General features: G+C 40.0%; 1 protein-coding gene across 1 annotated transcript in view; it reads left to right on the forward strand.

Moving 5' to 3' along the window:
- The first annotated feature begins 5,005 nt into the window (after nt 1-5,005).
- ABCA12 (ATP binding cassette subfamily A member 12) overlaps nt 5,006-17,252 on the forward strand; it is a 224,960-nt gene continuing 212,713 nt past the window's right edge. Inside the window, exon 1 of the mRNA XM_039355317.1 lies at nt 5,006-5,415. Within this exon, the coding sequence (XP_039211251.1) occupies nt 5,347-5,415 (69 nt within the window). The 5' untranslated portion in view covers nt 5,006-5,346. The remainder of the gene's footprint in view (nt 5,416-17,252) is intronic.

The following is a 17,252-nucleotide window of genomic DNA, read 5'->3' on the forward strand; positions in this document are numbered from 1 at the left end:
AATTACATAAACATCTATATGTTTATGTAATTCATTCCTCTTGAGCAATGGCATGGCATGGCATGGCATGGCATAGCATAGCATAGCATAGCATAGCATAGCATAGAATAGAATAGAATAGAGCTGGAAGGAACTTTGGAGGTCTTCTAGTCCAGCCCACTACTCAAGCAGGAGAACCTATACCATCTCAGACAAGTGATGGAGCACCCATGATTTCTGAAGGCAAGGTTCCACTGGTTAATTGTCCTCACTATTAGGAACTTTCTCCTAATCAGTGAAAGGAACTTTCTCCTTAATTCCAGGTTGCTTCTCTCTTTGATCAATTTCCAACCATTGTTCCTTGCCTTGCCCTCTAGTGCTTTGGAGAATAATTTGATCCTCTCTTCTTTGTGACAGCCCCTCAAATACTGGAATACTGCTATTATGTCACCCCTATTTCTTTTTTTCTTTAGACTAGCCAAACCCAAGTCCTGTAGCCATTCCTCATAAGTTTTAGTTTTCAGGCCTTTGATCATCTTAGTTGGTTAGCCAAGTTATTTTTACACCATGTCTACCAATTACATGAGGCACCCCAATGCATCATCTCAGACAGAGGGGTGCAGTTTACCTCTAAGTTCTGGCAGGCCTTCCTAAATCTATTTGGGACTGTCCAGGGACTTAGCTCCAGTCACCACCCTCAAATGAAGAGTGTGTATGAATGCTCAATCTCAATACTGGAGCAGTACCTCAGTTGCTATATTAATTATCAACAAGATGACTGGACTGAATTATTGTCTTTTGCAGAAGTGGTGTACAACAATTATGTGTATAGTAGCATGGGGTTCACCCCTTTCAGAGTGGCTATGGGACAGGGTTTCATCCAATGTCTAAACTGCCTCTAAATGACCCTCCAGTGCTCATGTTAAAGGAGTGGGTCTCTCAGTTATGGAATACATGACCTGTAGTGAGAAAATCCCTTGCAAATGCTTGGGAGGCTTACAAAGCCTAGGTCAACAAGAAGCGAGCAGAACCCAAACTGTTCAACATTGGTGATCAAGTCTATCTCTCCACCCATTACCTATAGTCATTACAACCATCAAGGAAATTAGGACCCAAGTTTGTGGGACCCTTAACCATCAAATGTATCATCAACTCTGTGACTGTAGAGCTGGATTTGCCCAAGTCCCTTCAGCAGGTCCATCCTATATTCCACTGCAGGTTGTTAAAACCTGAAGTCACTTTCTCCCTCAGGCCAAACCTCCCACCGTCTCCCAAGCCATTAATGGTTGAGGGAGAACAACATTTTGAGATCTGAGAGATTTTATATTCCCAAAAGCATAGGGGAACCTCCAATATTTAGTGGCATGAAAGGATTTCCCAAAGGCTCAGAATGAGTGGGTGGACCATTGCTCCTAGACATTTAACCTAAATGTTTCATCTGTTTTACCTTTTTCCTCTCGTTTATTTTGTTATGTTCTACAAGACTAATTCGGGGGGGGGGGGGCAGCATGTCAGATCCACCATTGTGTCCTGCCATTCTGTTGAAGGTGGGGAAGGAAGGCTTGTTGGCATTTTTCATATGCTTTCACTTTTGCTGTAACTGCTTGGGAATTAGGGAGGAGGATTGTCTTAGGACACAGAGCAGACACCTTCCCAGCTGGTACCAGCCTGGTTCCAAGGCCGTCGTGCCCCAAGAATGACTGGCTATTTACCCAGCATCTCAGTGTCTCAAAACAACCTTGCAGCATCACATTGGCAGCCAGTGAACTGGTGGTGGAGTTGGGTTTGGGAAAATGAGAGAAATGCTTTGTGCTTTGTGTGGGACCTTCAGATTCTACCTGACTTTTCTGCAATCACTTCCTCTCAGTAAAAGTTCTTTTGATTCAACTCAATGGAGTCAAGAGTTTTGCTTTCCTGATGGACCAGCTAGGGCAGATCCTTATACCCATGGGAGTGACATTCACCTGCGGGGACTTCAGCAGCCACAGGAGAGAGCCACAAGTGGAGCTGGAGGAAGAAACAGTCATGAAGGGGCTGGACCGAGAGGACTAGATGATTGAACAAGCCATAGGGTTCCTGAGAGGGGCTTTCAGCAATCTTAAAGCACATGAAGCCTTGTCCTGAGGAGTGCAACCAGCAGTCCAGCTGACACCAGCCCTGGTGAGCAATGGGGTGATCACATCGGCATCTGGTACTGCAGCATCGGCAGCTACCCCAGCCTTGCAACTGCCACAGGCCCAGCTGTCCAAACTGTGCCACCGATGGGGCCCACACCAACAAGATGGAGAGGTTGCAAGACAGTGGGCCTCAGTGTGAAGTTCAATAGGGACCTCAAGCAACTGGGGTTCTTTCTGGCACAAGTTTGGACCTACATGAAAGAGTATGGTCTGGAGATAGCAACCAAGGAAGCCAAAGTGCATTGTGTGACCACGGCATTGGAGGGGGCTGTGGAAGAGTGGATGGTGACCCTCCATAATGACATTGGCCCAGAGCTGAGGAACTCCAATTGTTTTATGGCAGTGCTTTGGAAGCATTTTGAAGACTCCCTGGCCGACCAAAAGGCTAGGTATCGGATCAAGACTATAAACCAGGGATGATGGAGTGTGGCCAAATACACCCATGACCTAGCCTGCTAAATGACGGACTGGTCACAGGGCATCTTAATTAGATGCTTCCAGAATAGGCTGAGGGACGACATCTATCACACCTGCATCTCCAGTGGCAACCCCCCCCCCCATGGCTGGTATATCTTAGCAGAGGAAGTGGAAATTGACTTGATCCATTCCTGCCATCACCCAGGCTGTGGGTTGCAGAGATCCCTCCCAGAGAGGGAGGCCTTCTTTGGTACTCTAGCAAATGGTAATCTGGGGCCATATTTTTTTACTGTGGTTATGCACTTTATATATATATATATATATATATATATATATATATATATATATATATATATATATATATATAAATGTATGAACCAGTGACTTTTCTATTTGTTTTCTCACAGAATATAGTTGGATGCTATGTCTTGGCTTTTATTTCTTAGTGGCTCTCTTAATTTTTCCAAAGATTCAGAGCCAGTTTCTTCTGCAGGGACTTGAAAGCTGATTGAAATATATGGTACAAAATATTTTCTATGCGTCTTGCTTCTGGTTACTACTACTGGGTCTATTTCTTTGATCATCTTCCTTATGGAGTTTCTTCCCATGTCAGGACATGTTTTAGAGCATGGGTATTAAACTCGCCATGTCACATGACATGTTGCGATGTATCATGACTTTTTTCACATTACTGGAGCTGGGGTGGACATGGCCTCCATATGATGCAACTAGCCTGCAGGCTGGCAGTTTGACACCCCTGTTTTAGAGGATTCTCCCTTTGATCTGATAAATCTTGGACCAGCTGTGGTATGGCCCAATCATTTGACTTTTTCTTTTAAAAATTATTAGAACCTTGCATTTGCAAATGCGTATCAGGTGGTGTTCTTGCTTAAAAGCCAAACAGGCCTCACTGCATTGCAGATCATGGTTGAAGGCGTTTGTCAAGTTAATGTTAGAGTGATGTCTTAATTCTTGTTTTCTAAATTCCACAGGTTAGTCAAGAGCACACTGCTTATTTAGAGGGAACATTTGATAAAGATTACTTATATTCCAAAAATTCTTTTGTCTTTTGAAGCCCTATGGCCAGCAGTTTTTTATATATACAATCCTCCCAACCATTTAAACAGGCAAGGAAGTTATATTTTGGGGCCCACAAATGATTTGTGTTATACTTTTTTGCACACACTTCCATTCCTTGCTTCCACTAAACTCATAGACCAACTGGAGTTTCTCACTGCCAAACTGGAGTTTCCCACTGGCTTTTTCTCACAAAGATGGTGCTCATGTAACTCCCAACTAATTCATAACACTATTGTGTGCTGATGTGCATAGTTTTGAAGGTTTCATTTTTGTTATGCTCAATTTTCTATTATATTGAGAGGTAATTATCTCTCCAGAACCTAATATCTCTAACTGGACCACAATTCATTTTATTTAAAACCTAACTGAAGGCCTTTCCTCAATTACATCTGACAACAGAACAAAATCATCATGAACAAACACTTTTGTTTAGTTACATCTAATAACAGAACAAAACCCGATATAGTTTCTGGCTTTATCTCATTCCCAGCTCATGAAAGAGACTGGGTTGAGCTTGTCCTTAGCACAATATTTTCTTCCTTATTCTGACAATATCCAAAGGTAGGCTGTAGAACAGAACAGAACAGAACAGAATAGAACAGAACAGAACAGAACAGAACAGAACAGAACAGAATAGAATAGAATAGAATAGAATATTCTTTAGTGGCCAAGTTTGATTGAACACACAAGGAATTTGTCTCCGGTGCGTAAGCTCTCAGTATACATACAAGCAACAAAGTGATAAATCATAAATCATGAGATGCAATCATAAATCATAAGATACAACCAACAAAATGATAGTCATAAGATATCAATAGGAATAGGTAATAGGAAAGATGAGAAGGATAATAGTAATACAATCTCTCTTAGGCTTTCATTTTAGAAGAAAGTAATATATTTTCAATGACTTGAAAGAGAGACAATGGAGGCAGAACAGAAATCAGCAATTGGCACAGTAAATTCCATGCCGATATAATTTTATGCCAGCTCAAGGGTGGAGTACAGTTAAACTTACAGTGAGAAAAGACCCTGTGTGTGACATAATGTTAATTTATGCATTAAGCATCAATCTAAAGCATTTACCATGAACACATATATGGTCTAGAATTTTTTTAAATGCTCTCATGGAAAATAATGTCCTGTCTTTCGCTTTAGACAAACATTAACATTAATTTTATTTAAATGGAGTACAATGAATGTCTGTAATGTACCTACTTTCTATTATTCCCAGCCAATTTGTGTGCATTAAATCAGGAAAAAGAAATAAAACAGGTCCTACTGGCTTGGCAAGCCGCTAGGTTGCTTGCTTCTTTTGTCAATTCTTCTGTAGGCTATATGTGTAGGTGGTAGGGAGTTCCTTGTGGGAGAAAAGGTGCACTTCTTTAATTTCAGCAGAAGCATCTTCTTGGAATGGCACCAGCCTTATCACACCAGGACTGAAGAAAGCTGAGAGAGTAGTATAATATTATAATTAGCACTCTTTGCTTCTCATTGGATGAATCAACCTGTTGCATGTGCAATAGGAAATGTGCACAGAGCAGAGACAAAGGGATGAACTAGACATCTGGGTTGTATAGAAAAGGTGCATAGGCAAAGCAATACAAATCTTGATCACAGCATACATTTTTGGCAACCTAAGACTGGGTCAGAGAGAAGACAAGAACTTTCTTCTTTTGCTGAAGCTCTTTTGAGGATGGCTTCACTTTTCCGACACCTGTGGGTGTTGCTATGGAAGAACTGGCTGAGTGTCAAAAGGCAACCAGTAAGTATAGAAATTAAAAAGCAAGAGAATTTTAAGTCCCAGGGAATCCAGGACAAAATATTATTTTAGAAAAGGTAGTAATACACTTTTTCAAAACGATGAGTGTGAAAAATATTTTCTCTAGTGTTATTTGTTTGCAAATGTGCTATTTCATGTCTGGTCAATGAGTAAGAGTCATAACTGTATATTTTATAGATATATGTATCTATGAGTTCTTACTTGATCAACCAAAGCTGCTGCTGTATTTGTGGAAAGATTTATTTTTTTTCTTGTTCAAATGTGCCACATTGGGTGGCACCTACAGATGAAGGGAGGGAGTATTTTTAAATGTTATGTTAACCAAACAGAAAGCCAGCTTGACAAGGAAAATTTGGATTAGAATATTTCTCCATTGCTAAATTTCTCCATTTTGGTTTTGATGGAATAGTAAGTAAGCATGTCCTTGTGCTCTAAGTATTATTTCAATATAATATTTCTACTGAGCTGCTTATATCTTTAGTTACTCATCTCAAGAGTTGGCAACTTAGAGCAGAGAGTATTTTGCTATTTCACTAATTAGATGATGCTTATTATGATTCATTGCACAATCAGCCAGATATTCACATTTGACATTTTTTCTACCTATTGATGTGGATTATATTATTATTATTATTAAATTTATTTGCTGCCTGTCTTGCCATGGGCTGCTGTAGGCAACTCACAACCATGAAGAAATAGAAAATTTAAACAAAGTGAAAATAATAGAACAATAAAGCAAAGAAAAACAAAAGAAAATACATCAATATGACTAGTAAAAAAAAATGCTATGCTGGCTGGAAATTCTGGAAGTTTTAGTCCCAGAACTAAATTGGAGAAGGCTGGTTTAGATTAAATTAGAATCTGCACAAGGAAGCATTTATGCAATAAGTAACTTATTAAAGGTAGCAGCCTTTAATTGTATATATTATATTTTATGTACTGTAGCAGAGATGCTGATGGATTATAGTCATTTATTTTTTAACATCCTCTGTGTTGCATTCTCTCTTTTATGAAGCCAATTCTTTATGTAAGAGTCTTTCATTAATTATTTTTAACTAGGATATTTTTGTTCTAAATCCCATCAAGGCTGATTCTTGGTATTTTTATATATGAAGTTTTGAAAGGTCCCCCCCCCCATGCATTCTAAACAATCACATGATAATTGCTGATAGGGGATGGCAGAATTTGTAACAATTTCACTTAGCTTTCATCCACATAAATAAAGCTAGGCTGATGTAAGGTGAGTTTGCTGGGCCAGTGTGGGTCCTTTCCCCATATATTTTCTGCTCATTCTCTTTCTATTAACAATATAGAGTATTGGAAATCTCATTCAGAATGGATTATTTATTCTGCTGCTCTACTAATAGTTTTGCTCCCTTTGTAAGCCACTTTCTCTAGACTTGCCTTTGGGGCATTTATCCCCTCACCTTTAGCAATGCATTTTCTGTTTTGTTAAGTACTAAAGTGCAATAAACCAATTTGAGAAATAGCATGTGACCAATGCATCATAAAATAAAACATAGCAGCATCCAGCTGTGACAGTACTCACAGAGAGGAAAAGGAGAGGAACAGTTTGGTGTAGTGGTGAAGGTGTTGTTCTAGAAATCAGGAGACTCTGAATTCTAGTCTCACCTTTAGCATGAAAGCCAGCTGAGTGACTTTGGGCCAGTCACTCTGTTTCAGCTCAACCTCCCTCACGGGATTATTGTTGTGGGAAAAATAAGAGGAGGAAAAGTATTGTGTTTTCATCACCTTGAGTTTTTTATAATAATTATAATAAAGGCAGGATATTACTAATTAACTAAATAAAATAAGCAATAGTCCCAGTGAAAGCACAACAGGAGCAATAATGGGGAGGTTGAGTGAAGAAATGGTGACAAATTAGTATTAACATAGCTGCTCTCTTGGCTTGCCACCAAAATAGAAAACTCTGGAGATTTTTAAAGTCAATTTGCTCCATTAAATATTGTTCATCTAATCATGCATTTATTAATATATTTTTAGTATTTTTCTATAGGTTTATTTCTCCTGGGTGTCACATTTATGTAAGTGAAGTCCAAGGGTTTACTAAGACTATTCCAATATGTTCAACATACAATTCATTCAACGGTGAGAGGGGACTACAGCAGATGTGTTCAGTTGACAAATCAAACAAAACTGTTGAAAATTATTATTATATGCTTGAAAATAATTTTAACAATTTAATAATATTTGAAAGTTTGTAAATGCCTATATTTGCCATTATTTCAAAGACAGAAAATATCATGCTATTTCCCTTTTTTCATATTTTGTGAAAATAGAGCTTGGGAACATTGTACCCAATTTAGTCTTATCTTAAATATCATTCCTCTGTTTATAAAGCTATATTTTTTAGCTTATACAGATCTACCTGTTTATCTTTTTATCTGGTGTGCCTTAAAATTCACCAGGATGATTAATGTCTTGCAACAGGCATTAATGGGGAGTGACATGGTACTCATGTCTGGTATTACTATTACCGGATTTCAGTTATGTACTCCAGGAAAGCATTTTGCAGATTTTTTTATCCTGCCAATTGAAATCTGGTCTCTTATTAAATAATACAACATTATATATAGATCTTGACTATATACAGTAAATGTGATGTTTCAACTACTAAACTTAAAACACTGTGCCTTTCATTACAATAGAGAGTTTTGAAATTATAACTTTGTTTTAGGAAAAACCTATTCATTTTTCAACTTTTTATGGATTTTTCTATTTTTCTATGGCCTTTTCCTTTTGAATGCAAATTTATAAATATGTTTTGCTATGATGCTGATCACTCCTAGTTGAGGAGTGATTTGGAAAATTAATAATATTTTAAAAAGTATAATAATTTATAAGATGCAATATTCCCAAAATAAATAGACTTAATGTGTTTCATGCTTAAATTTAACTTTAATTTATAGATAGATTTTCATGTTTTGTACTAATAGATTTTGTTTGCAATTTAGAACTAATCTAATTAAAATCCCAAAGTGTTTATGTGTTTATGACTAATTAGAATTTTATTTTTTCTGTTTTCTATAATTTGGGGCCAATACTAATGAACAGAACATTGGTCTTTTAAAATTTTATTTAAAATCCAACCACTTAACCATATTTTAATATGTACTGAGTAATCCAAAGCAAATCCTTGTTTGGCTCAGGCAGTGTCATCAAAACAGTGTCATCATCGAACATACTTGCAATTATTTTTTAAAAAAATTATGGAGCAAATATTTCTCCAATATTTGAATTATTCTGTAGTTTTCATAGAAGGGCTTCAGTGACATTATATAGATTAAGTAAGAGAGTGGGCAACCTTGTTTTGTTACTCTTTATATATATTAGAGGCTATGAATGAGATTTACAAAAGCTTTTGTTTAAAGTATTGCTTCTGGATCACATAAAGGAATTTTTTCCTAATTTATATTTTTACAATATCTTGAGGAGAAATAATATCTGATACCTTGTCATTATTTTATTTATTTATTTGTATTCTGCCTTTATTATTTTTAGAAATAATTCAAGTGTTGAACATATCCAACATTATGGAGGAATAAAACTATTTTTCTTATTTGTTCCAATGAATCTAGGTTGCCTTTGATTAATTCATATTGTTCCAAAATAATGTAGCTACCAATCAGTTTAATCCATTAGTCAATATTAATGTAAATACTTTAATATCAATTCAATGGTAAAATCAGTCATTTAAAACCCTTCTTGGAGGTTAGTTTCTGTTCTGTATAGAAGATTTTATTTCTATGTATAACCATAGTTTTAATATTAGTGTCAGCACTGCTAATATTGAATATTCTTGCTTTGACAAAATATGCAGAACTGTCTGATATTTTTAGAGTTAATTCAGATGACAGAGAAAAGGGAGGGGAAATAACAAAAGCCAGAGAAAAGGAACGGAAGTGAATCTCTGCCCTCTGGGCTAATTGGAAGATGTGACTTGTGACTGCAAGATAAGGGAGGGGTTTAGCAAGAAAAGTTAGATGCCAGCAAGAGGAATTCAGATTCTGGCATAAACTTCCATGATGTGCCGTCAATTTGTAACACTGGTAATAAAGGCTTTAGGATAAACATGCCTGAAAGTTCTTTGAAGTGTTTCATTAGTCGGAACCATGACAGCATGCCAGAATCTACAAATTCTTCAAACCAATTAAGGGGTCCCGAACTCCAATCACTATTTCTAAACTAAGGGGTAGACTGATAAAGATTCGGGGAAGATCTCATTATGAAAGGGGAGAGATGGCTTGAGGCCAGCCTCTCAGCGGCAGCAGCTTCCCCAGGGACTGGAGCGGCAGCCAGCCAGCGGGGGGAGAAAGAACTCTGGCAGATCTCCCAGCTGGGAGTGAAGACTTCAAAAGCAGAATTGAAAGATAACAAAGCTTTGGGTGAGTCATTGGAAAGATTTCAAACCCCAGAAGTGAAAAGCAGAAATCGATTCCTGCAGAGAGAAGCCTACAACCCCTCCCTGGTAGATCAGACCCTGGTTCCCCCGGCCAGGAACTGCAGAGGGAGTCCCAAGCAGCAATGGGCAGATTGGCACCCCCCACAGATAGATGATCATCAGCAGCTGAGCATACCACAGCTAATAGAGGCCTTGCAGTGGCTTGGGGTGATACAGAAGCCAGGAGATCAGCAGCTGGTGGGAGAATGACCACAGCAAGGAGATTGTCTACAGCCCCCAAGTGGGCAACCCCTAGGCATAAATCTGCAGCCAGGATGGGGCCAGCAGCGAGGAGATTGGCCACAGCCCCCAAGCGTGCAACCCCTGGAGACAAATCTGCAGCCAGGATGGAGCCAAGAGCAACAGCCCCAGTGGGGGCCACAACCGCCTATAATGGCACCCCTTTTCAGAGCAACCTTTGATGGGGACCCAGAGAAGCTGGTTTTTTTCCTCAACCAAGTGTGCTCTCATTTGAATTGCTGAGCCTATCTCTACCCGGACCCAGGTGCCATGGTCGATGTCATTGCGTCCAACCTAGAGGGAGAAGCATCCGAATGGCTGAATTATTTATATAATGAGCAAGGCCCTGAATTGGAAGACCCCAGCTCTTCCTCCTAGGGCTGAGAGAAAGATTTGAGGACCCATCTATTGGTCTTAAAGCAAGAGAACAGATACACAAAATAAAACAAGCTGGCAGGCCTGCCCAGGAGTACGTGCAGGAATTTCACAAGATAGCAGGCCGAATAGAGGGGTGGCCTGAACAATCCCTGATACAATACTTCACTGTTGTGATCACCTCTCTCAGGCATGCATCTATCGAGCCATACCTGATCAGCTGCACGAATGGTACCAGGCAGCAGTGAAGCTAGATGTTCGGCTCGCCCGCTATAAGAAGCCTCCCCCACATGAACCTGAGCAGCAACCAGAGCTACCCAGACAGCAATCACCCCCACGAAAGCCTTCAACTACTGCAATGGCTGAGAGACCCAGGCCACCTACAGGCCCATCAATTAAGTGTTTTCAGTGTGGACAAGAGGGACATTGAGCGGCAACCTGTCCAGTCCCCAACCCCCGACTGCAGAGCAGACTGGAACCAGCAATGAGAAAGAAAACTGCTCAGCGGCTAAAGAGGGAAAAATCCAATCGGCTCATGCAGGAACCTGTTGCCCAGATTATACCCCCCATGCAGGAGAACGCTGAGACTCCGGGTGGACCCGCCCCTGCTCTACCCTCCTTTGACAGCAATGATGGAGAGAATGACCCAATGGTGAGTCGAGAAATCCTGCCTTTTTCACTGGCTGCCAAACTTACAATCCCTAAGTATGGGGCGCAAATGGACTTAAATGTGCTAATTGATTTGGGATGCACTCGCTGTATTATTAGTCTGCCATTTGCCAAGAAAATGGGCATACAGGCAAAACAGCTTTCCAAACCTGTGAGGTTTGAGCAAGCCAATGGCTTCCTGATGGGAGGGACTCTTGTCACACAATTAACCGAGCCCTTACGCCTAGAAATAGGTGCACACTGGGAGTTTATTCGCTTCCTGGTGGCTCCCAAAATGACTGAGGCGGTAATCCTAGGGCTGGCCTGGTTAGACAAATGGAAGCCGTTTATCTGGTGGGAGAAAGGAATGAGAACCGTGAGACTACCTATAGGGCCTAATCCCCCCGTTGATTCAACAGATGTTGCAGGGCATCTTAGGCCAGTCATCCCCAATGAATACTGGGATCTGGCAGAGGCATTCAGTGAAAAAGAATGTGATGCCTTACCCCCTCACAGACCCAATGACTGCTCCATCGAACTGGTGCCAGGAGCCAAACTCCCACGACCAAGAATGTATGCTATGTCCCCCCTCGAAATGGAGGAAATGCAGCGATACGTGAACAAAAACCTAGCGAGGGGGTTTATCTAATGGGCCAAATCTACCGTGGGAGCCCCTGTGTTGTTCAAAGACAAGAAAGATGGGTCTCTTTGTCTCTGCATAGACTATAAGGGTCTCAATGCTGTGAGTGTGGAAAATAAATACTCCCTCCCCCTCCTAAAGGACTTATTAACCCATCTGGCTAAGGGGAGTATCTTCACTAAATTGGATCTGAGAGAGGCATATTACCAGGTGAGAATAAAAGAGGAAGACGAGTGGAAAACTGCTTTCAACTGTCCTATGGGGAGCTATCAATTCAATGCCAAGCCATTTGGACTACAGGGGGCCCCAGTTGTATTCATGCAGTTGATTAATGAGGTCCTACATGATCACTTGTACAAAGGGGTTTTGGTGTATTTTGATGACATCCTGTTATACAGCACGAATATGACTGATCACATAAAGCTGGTGAGAGAAGTGTTAAAGAAACTATTAAATGCCAAGCTTTATGCCAAATTGTCAAAATGTGAATTTCACCAAACCCGATTAGACTATCTTGGCTACAGAATTTCCAACCAGTGTATTGAAATGGATCCAGCCAAGGTGAAAGCTATAATCGAATGGCAGCCCCCAAAGACTCGCAAACAACTCCAGAGCTTTCTGGGTTTTGCCAACTTTTATCATCAATTCATCCCCTCTTTTGCTGAGATTGCCCTACCCTTTATAGAACTACTCAAAACAGGCAAAGGAGGAGGGAAGCCACGTCCAGGCCAACCATGAGTATGGACAATGGACTGTCAAACAGCTTTTAAGGATATAAAAAGACTATTTGCTGCTGAACCGGTCCTAAAGCACCCCTGCCCAGGGGAACCCTTTGTAATTCAAGCCGACTCCAGTGATGTAGCAGTTGGAGCTGCGTTACTGCAAAAGAACAAAAGTGGGGTCCTGCAACCCTGCGCCTACACCTCTAAGAAATTTACTGAGAGCGAGCAGAGATGGGCAATCTGGGAGAAAGAGGCCTTCGTGATTAGGTGGGCACTATTAAACTGGTGACACTATCTGGAAGGGAACAAGGTGCCATTTGAGGTATGGACAGATCACAAAAATATAGAAGCACTGAAAACTCCCTGCAAATTGTCCCCAAAGCAAGTGCGGTGGGCACAGTACTTTAACCGCTTCACTCTAAAATACATACCAAGAGGAAAGAACTTCCTAGCTGATGCGCTATACCGGTTACCCCAATACACAAGCGAATGAGAGGAGGTTAATGAGGTAATTATTCCCAATCCACAAACTGCCGCTCAACTTACACCTCGCAGGGTCCCCAAACCTGATGACCCTGGAGTAAAGAAAATAAAACGAGAGCTCCTCATTGACCAATGGTTCAAAGATAATCAAACCTCCCTAATGTGCAGGAATGGCTTGGCTTACAAAGGGGGGGGGAAGCTATATTTGCCAGAAGCCCTCCGTCTAAAGCTCTCAAACACAGCCATGATGTAAAAAAGGCTGGATGCTTTGGATATTTGGAAACCCTACACCTCACCCGCCGGCAGTTTTGGTGGCCGGGGCTGAAAAAGGATGTGGAAAACTATGTAAAAAGTTGTACTGTATGTGCCACAATGAAAAGAATCCCAGGGAAAACCCCTGGGTTACTGCAACCCATGGCAGACCCTTCTCAACCATGGGAAGAAATAGCTATGGACTTTATAGTAGACCTACCTGAAAGTAGTGGAAATACTGTCATCTGGACTGTAATAGACCTGTTCTCAAAGCAGGCTCATTTCATCGCCTGCAAAGGACTCCCATCTGCCCAACGACTGACCAAATTGTTCCTGAAATATATCTACTGGCTGCATGGCGCCCCTAAGCAAATAATTTCGGACAGGGGGGTGCAGTTCACAGCGAAGTTTTGGAGAAGTTTTCTTAAATTAATTGGATCGTCTCAAGGGTTATCCTCTGCTTTTCATCCTGCCACCAATGGAGCCGCAGAAGCCGCTAACAAAATGCTACGTTTCTTACCAACAGACGAACTGGACTGATCTTCTCCCTTTTGCGGAGGTGGCATACAATAATTCTGTGCACAGCAGCACCGGCTACATGCCTTTCAGAGTGGCCACAGGAAAAGAGTTCAGCCCAATACCTGAATATCCTCAGTTGCCCTCCGCTTCCCAGACACTTGACCAGTGGGTGAGGGGGTGGGAAGAAGTTTGGAGAAACACAAAAACTACTTTAAAAAGACTTTTGAAACCTATAAAAAGCAGGCTGATAAAAAGAGGGCTCCCCAAAGAATATTCCAAGTTGGGGAAAAGGTTTATTTGTCAACTAATTATCTATGCCTCAAATTGCCCAGCAAGAAATTGGGATCAAAATTCTTGGGGCCATTCCCCCATAGTAAGAATCATCAATCCGGTCACCATAGAACTAAAACTCCCTAGACTTTTAGGGAGAATTCACCCAGTCTTCCATTGCAGCTTGTTGAAACCTTATCGGGGCTCCACTTTAAGACCTCCTCCGAAGAAGGCACCTGGGCCCCTCGTAGTTGTGGGACAGACACACTATGAAGTGAAATGTATTCTTGACTCTAGAATCTTTAAAGGGAAATTGCAGTATCTAGTACAATGGAAGGGATACCCATTGTCTGAAGCCACCTGGGTGAAATCCATTGAGGTGAAAGCTGACAGGCTTGTCAAAAGGTTTCATGTAAAATACCCCAACAAACCAAAAACTAGTCATTAACATATGCTTTTGTTTACATTACAGGATCTGTCCTTTTTTGTAAGGGGGGCCAGATGTCAATGCTGCTAATATTGAATATTCTTGCTTTGACAAGATATGCAGAACTGTCTTGTATTTTTAGAGTTAATTCAGATGACAGAGAAAAGGGAGGGGAAATAACAAAAGCCAGAGAAAAGGAATGGAAGTGAATCTCTGCCCTCTGGGCTAATTAGAAGATGTGACTTGTGATTGCAAGATAAGGGAGGGGTTTAGCAAGAAACGTTAGATGCCAGCCAGAGGAATTCAGATTCTGGCATAAGCCTCCATGATGTGCCATCAATTTGTAACACTGGTAATAAGGCTTTAGGATAAACATGCCTGGAAGTTCTTTGAAGTGTTTCATTAGTCGGAACCATGACAGCTAGTTAATATAAATGGAGATAAATTATGTCAGATAATGGAATAAAAATATGTATTACCTTCTTAGAATCATCCTATTTCATAGTTGTAGAGTTTTGTTTTATATATTGATAAATTATATTTTGATTTATACTTTATTTCAATTGGATTTTTTAAATTCATAAATTCTTTGTCTAGTTTGTTGTTTAGTAAAAAGAAAGAATGGTGTCAGACCTGCCCCCAAACAATCATTTATGAAAACAGACTCCTGACTCCAACTGATTGAACTGAAAAGAACTTTTACTAAAGTTATTCGTTGCAAGAAGGTGAGGTGGAATCTGAAGTTCCTGCTCACCAATACGAAAAGCCAAACCCAATGTTCCCCATCCCTCCTCCCAATGTCTGATCTGTTGCTAGCCAATCTGGGATCGCTACAATGATGTGGGAAACTCTGGGTTGTTAGGCTGTTGGAATTTCACATCCATGGCAAGTGATCTTGAAGATGCCTGGTGTAACAAGTACAAACAACTCTGATTTTTTTCACATGTCATCTCCCCCTCCCCATTTCCCACCATTAGATACACAGGTGTGGATTATCCCAAATGCCTCCCTCCTCCCTTCCCCTTTGATGGCAGGACGCCAGCAAGGCGCCAGGCTGATGATGGAGATCCTGACAAAAGGTCTGATTCTTCAATAGAAGGAAGACATTCTTGTGCCTTTTTTGCCCTCTTCTATAGTTTCGTATATTTTAGTTTGTAAAAACTTATTCCAAATAATGCTTCTTACAACAGTCTTATTCAATTTAACATAACCTAATTAATGTTTCAATGTGGTAAGACTTCCCCCTTAAATATTTGCACAATAAAAAATAAAATGGATAAATATGGAAAAGTAAAATTATCATGGTTCAGAAGAATTGCAGCAATAAAAATGAAAGTTTTTCCAAAAATTAATGTTTTGTTTTGGATGAGCCCAATTAAGTTTTCAAGAATTAAATGAAATACAGAGATTGCTGGAGGTGTACTATAATGGAGGTGTACTATAATAGATGATTCCAATTAAGTTTTCAAGAATTAAATGAAATACAGAGATTGCTGGAGGTGTACTATAATGGAGGTAAGAGAGCAAGAATAAGTAAAGCATTATGGTATGAACCATTAAAAAAGGGTGGGCTAGGTCTTCCAAATGTTAGAAATTATTGGGTAGCTAATCAATTAAGGGTGGTCCCAGATATTATAGCAGTACATAGAGATATATTATGGAGTGATATAGAATTGAAGGAATTAAGGGAAATAGACGATCCTATAGAAACACATTGGTTTAAAAAGGATATTAAAAAATTGTTAAAAGAATTCAAAATCCCTTTTAAAAAAAATTGATGGATTTATGGAATAAATGGAGATATCGGTTAATGCCAGGAATTTCTCCTTTAACACCAGTGGTAGAAATGGAGAAATTCCCTAAGACTGAATTGAAAGATTGGATTAGTAAATTAAAAAAAATCAGATATATAAATGGGAAGACTGGAAGAAGAAGATAAAGAATATAATACAATTAAAGAATGTTTTATCAGATATTAAATTAAATTGGTTGAATTTAATACAGTTAGAGAAATGGAGAAAAATGGAAGAAAAATTTGAGGTGAAAGATAGACAGTTAACAAAATTTGAAATGATTATAAAGGAAAGTGAGGAAAACAAAGAATATATAGGTAAAGGCGAACTAAAATGGACAGGAATGGGTGAATTTAACTCAGATGACCATCAGGTATACTACTGTGGGCAAGAATCCCTCAGAAGAAATGGAGTAGCCTTCATAGTCAATAAAAGAATAGGAAAAGCAATACTGGGATACAATCCCCAAAATGACAGAATGATCTCAATTCGAATCCAAGGCAAACCATGCAATATCACAATAGTCCAAATCTATGCTCCAACCACTGGTGCTGAAGAGGATGAAATTGACCAGTTTTATGAAGCCCTACAGCACCTTATAGAATTAACACCAAAAAATGATGTCCTTATCATCATGGGGGATTGGAATGCTAAGGTAGGAAGCCAAAAGATAACCAGAATAAAGGCAAGTTTGGCCTTGGAATACAAAATGAAGCAGGGCACAGGCTGATAGAATTTTGTCAAGAGAATATGATGGTCATAACAAACACTCTTTTCCAACAACCCAAGAGACGGCTCTACACATGGACATCACCAGACAGTCAACATAGAAATCAGATTGACTATGTGCTCTGCAGCCAAAAATGGAGAAGCTCTATACAGCCAGTAAAAACAAGACCAGGAGCTGACTGTGGCTCAGATCATGAGCTTCTCGTTGCAAAATTTAGGCTTAAATTGAAAAAAGGAGGGAAAAGCACTAGGCCACTCA

The sequence above is a fragment of the Crotalus tigris genome, unplaced genomic scaffold, assembly GCF_016545835.1.
Source record: "Crotalus tigris isolate CLP2741 ecotype Arizona unplaced genomic scaffold, ASM1654583v1 scf7180000018674.437415, whole genome shotgun sequence".
Lineage (NCBI taxonomy): Eukaryota > Metazoa > Chordata > Lepidosauria > Squamata > Viperidae > Crotalus > Crotalus tigris.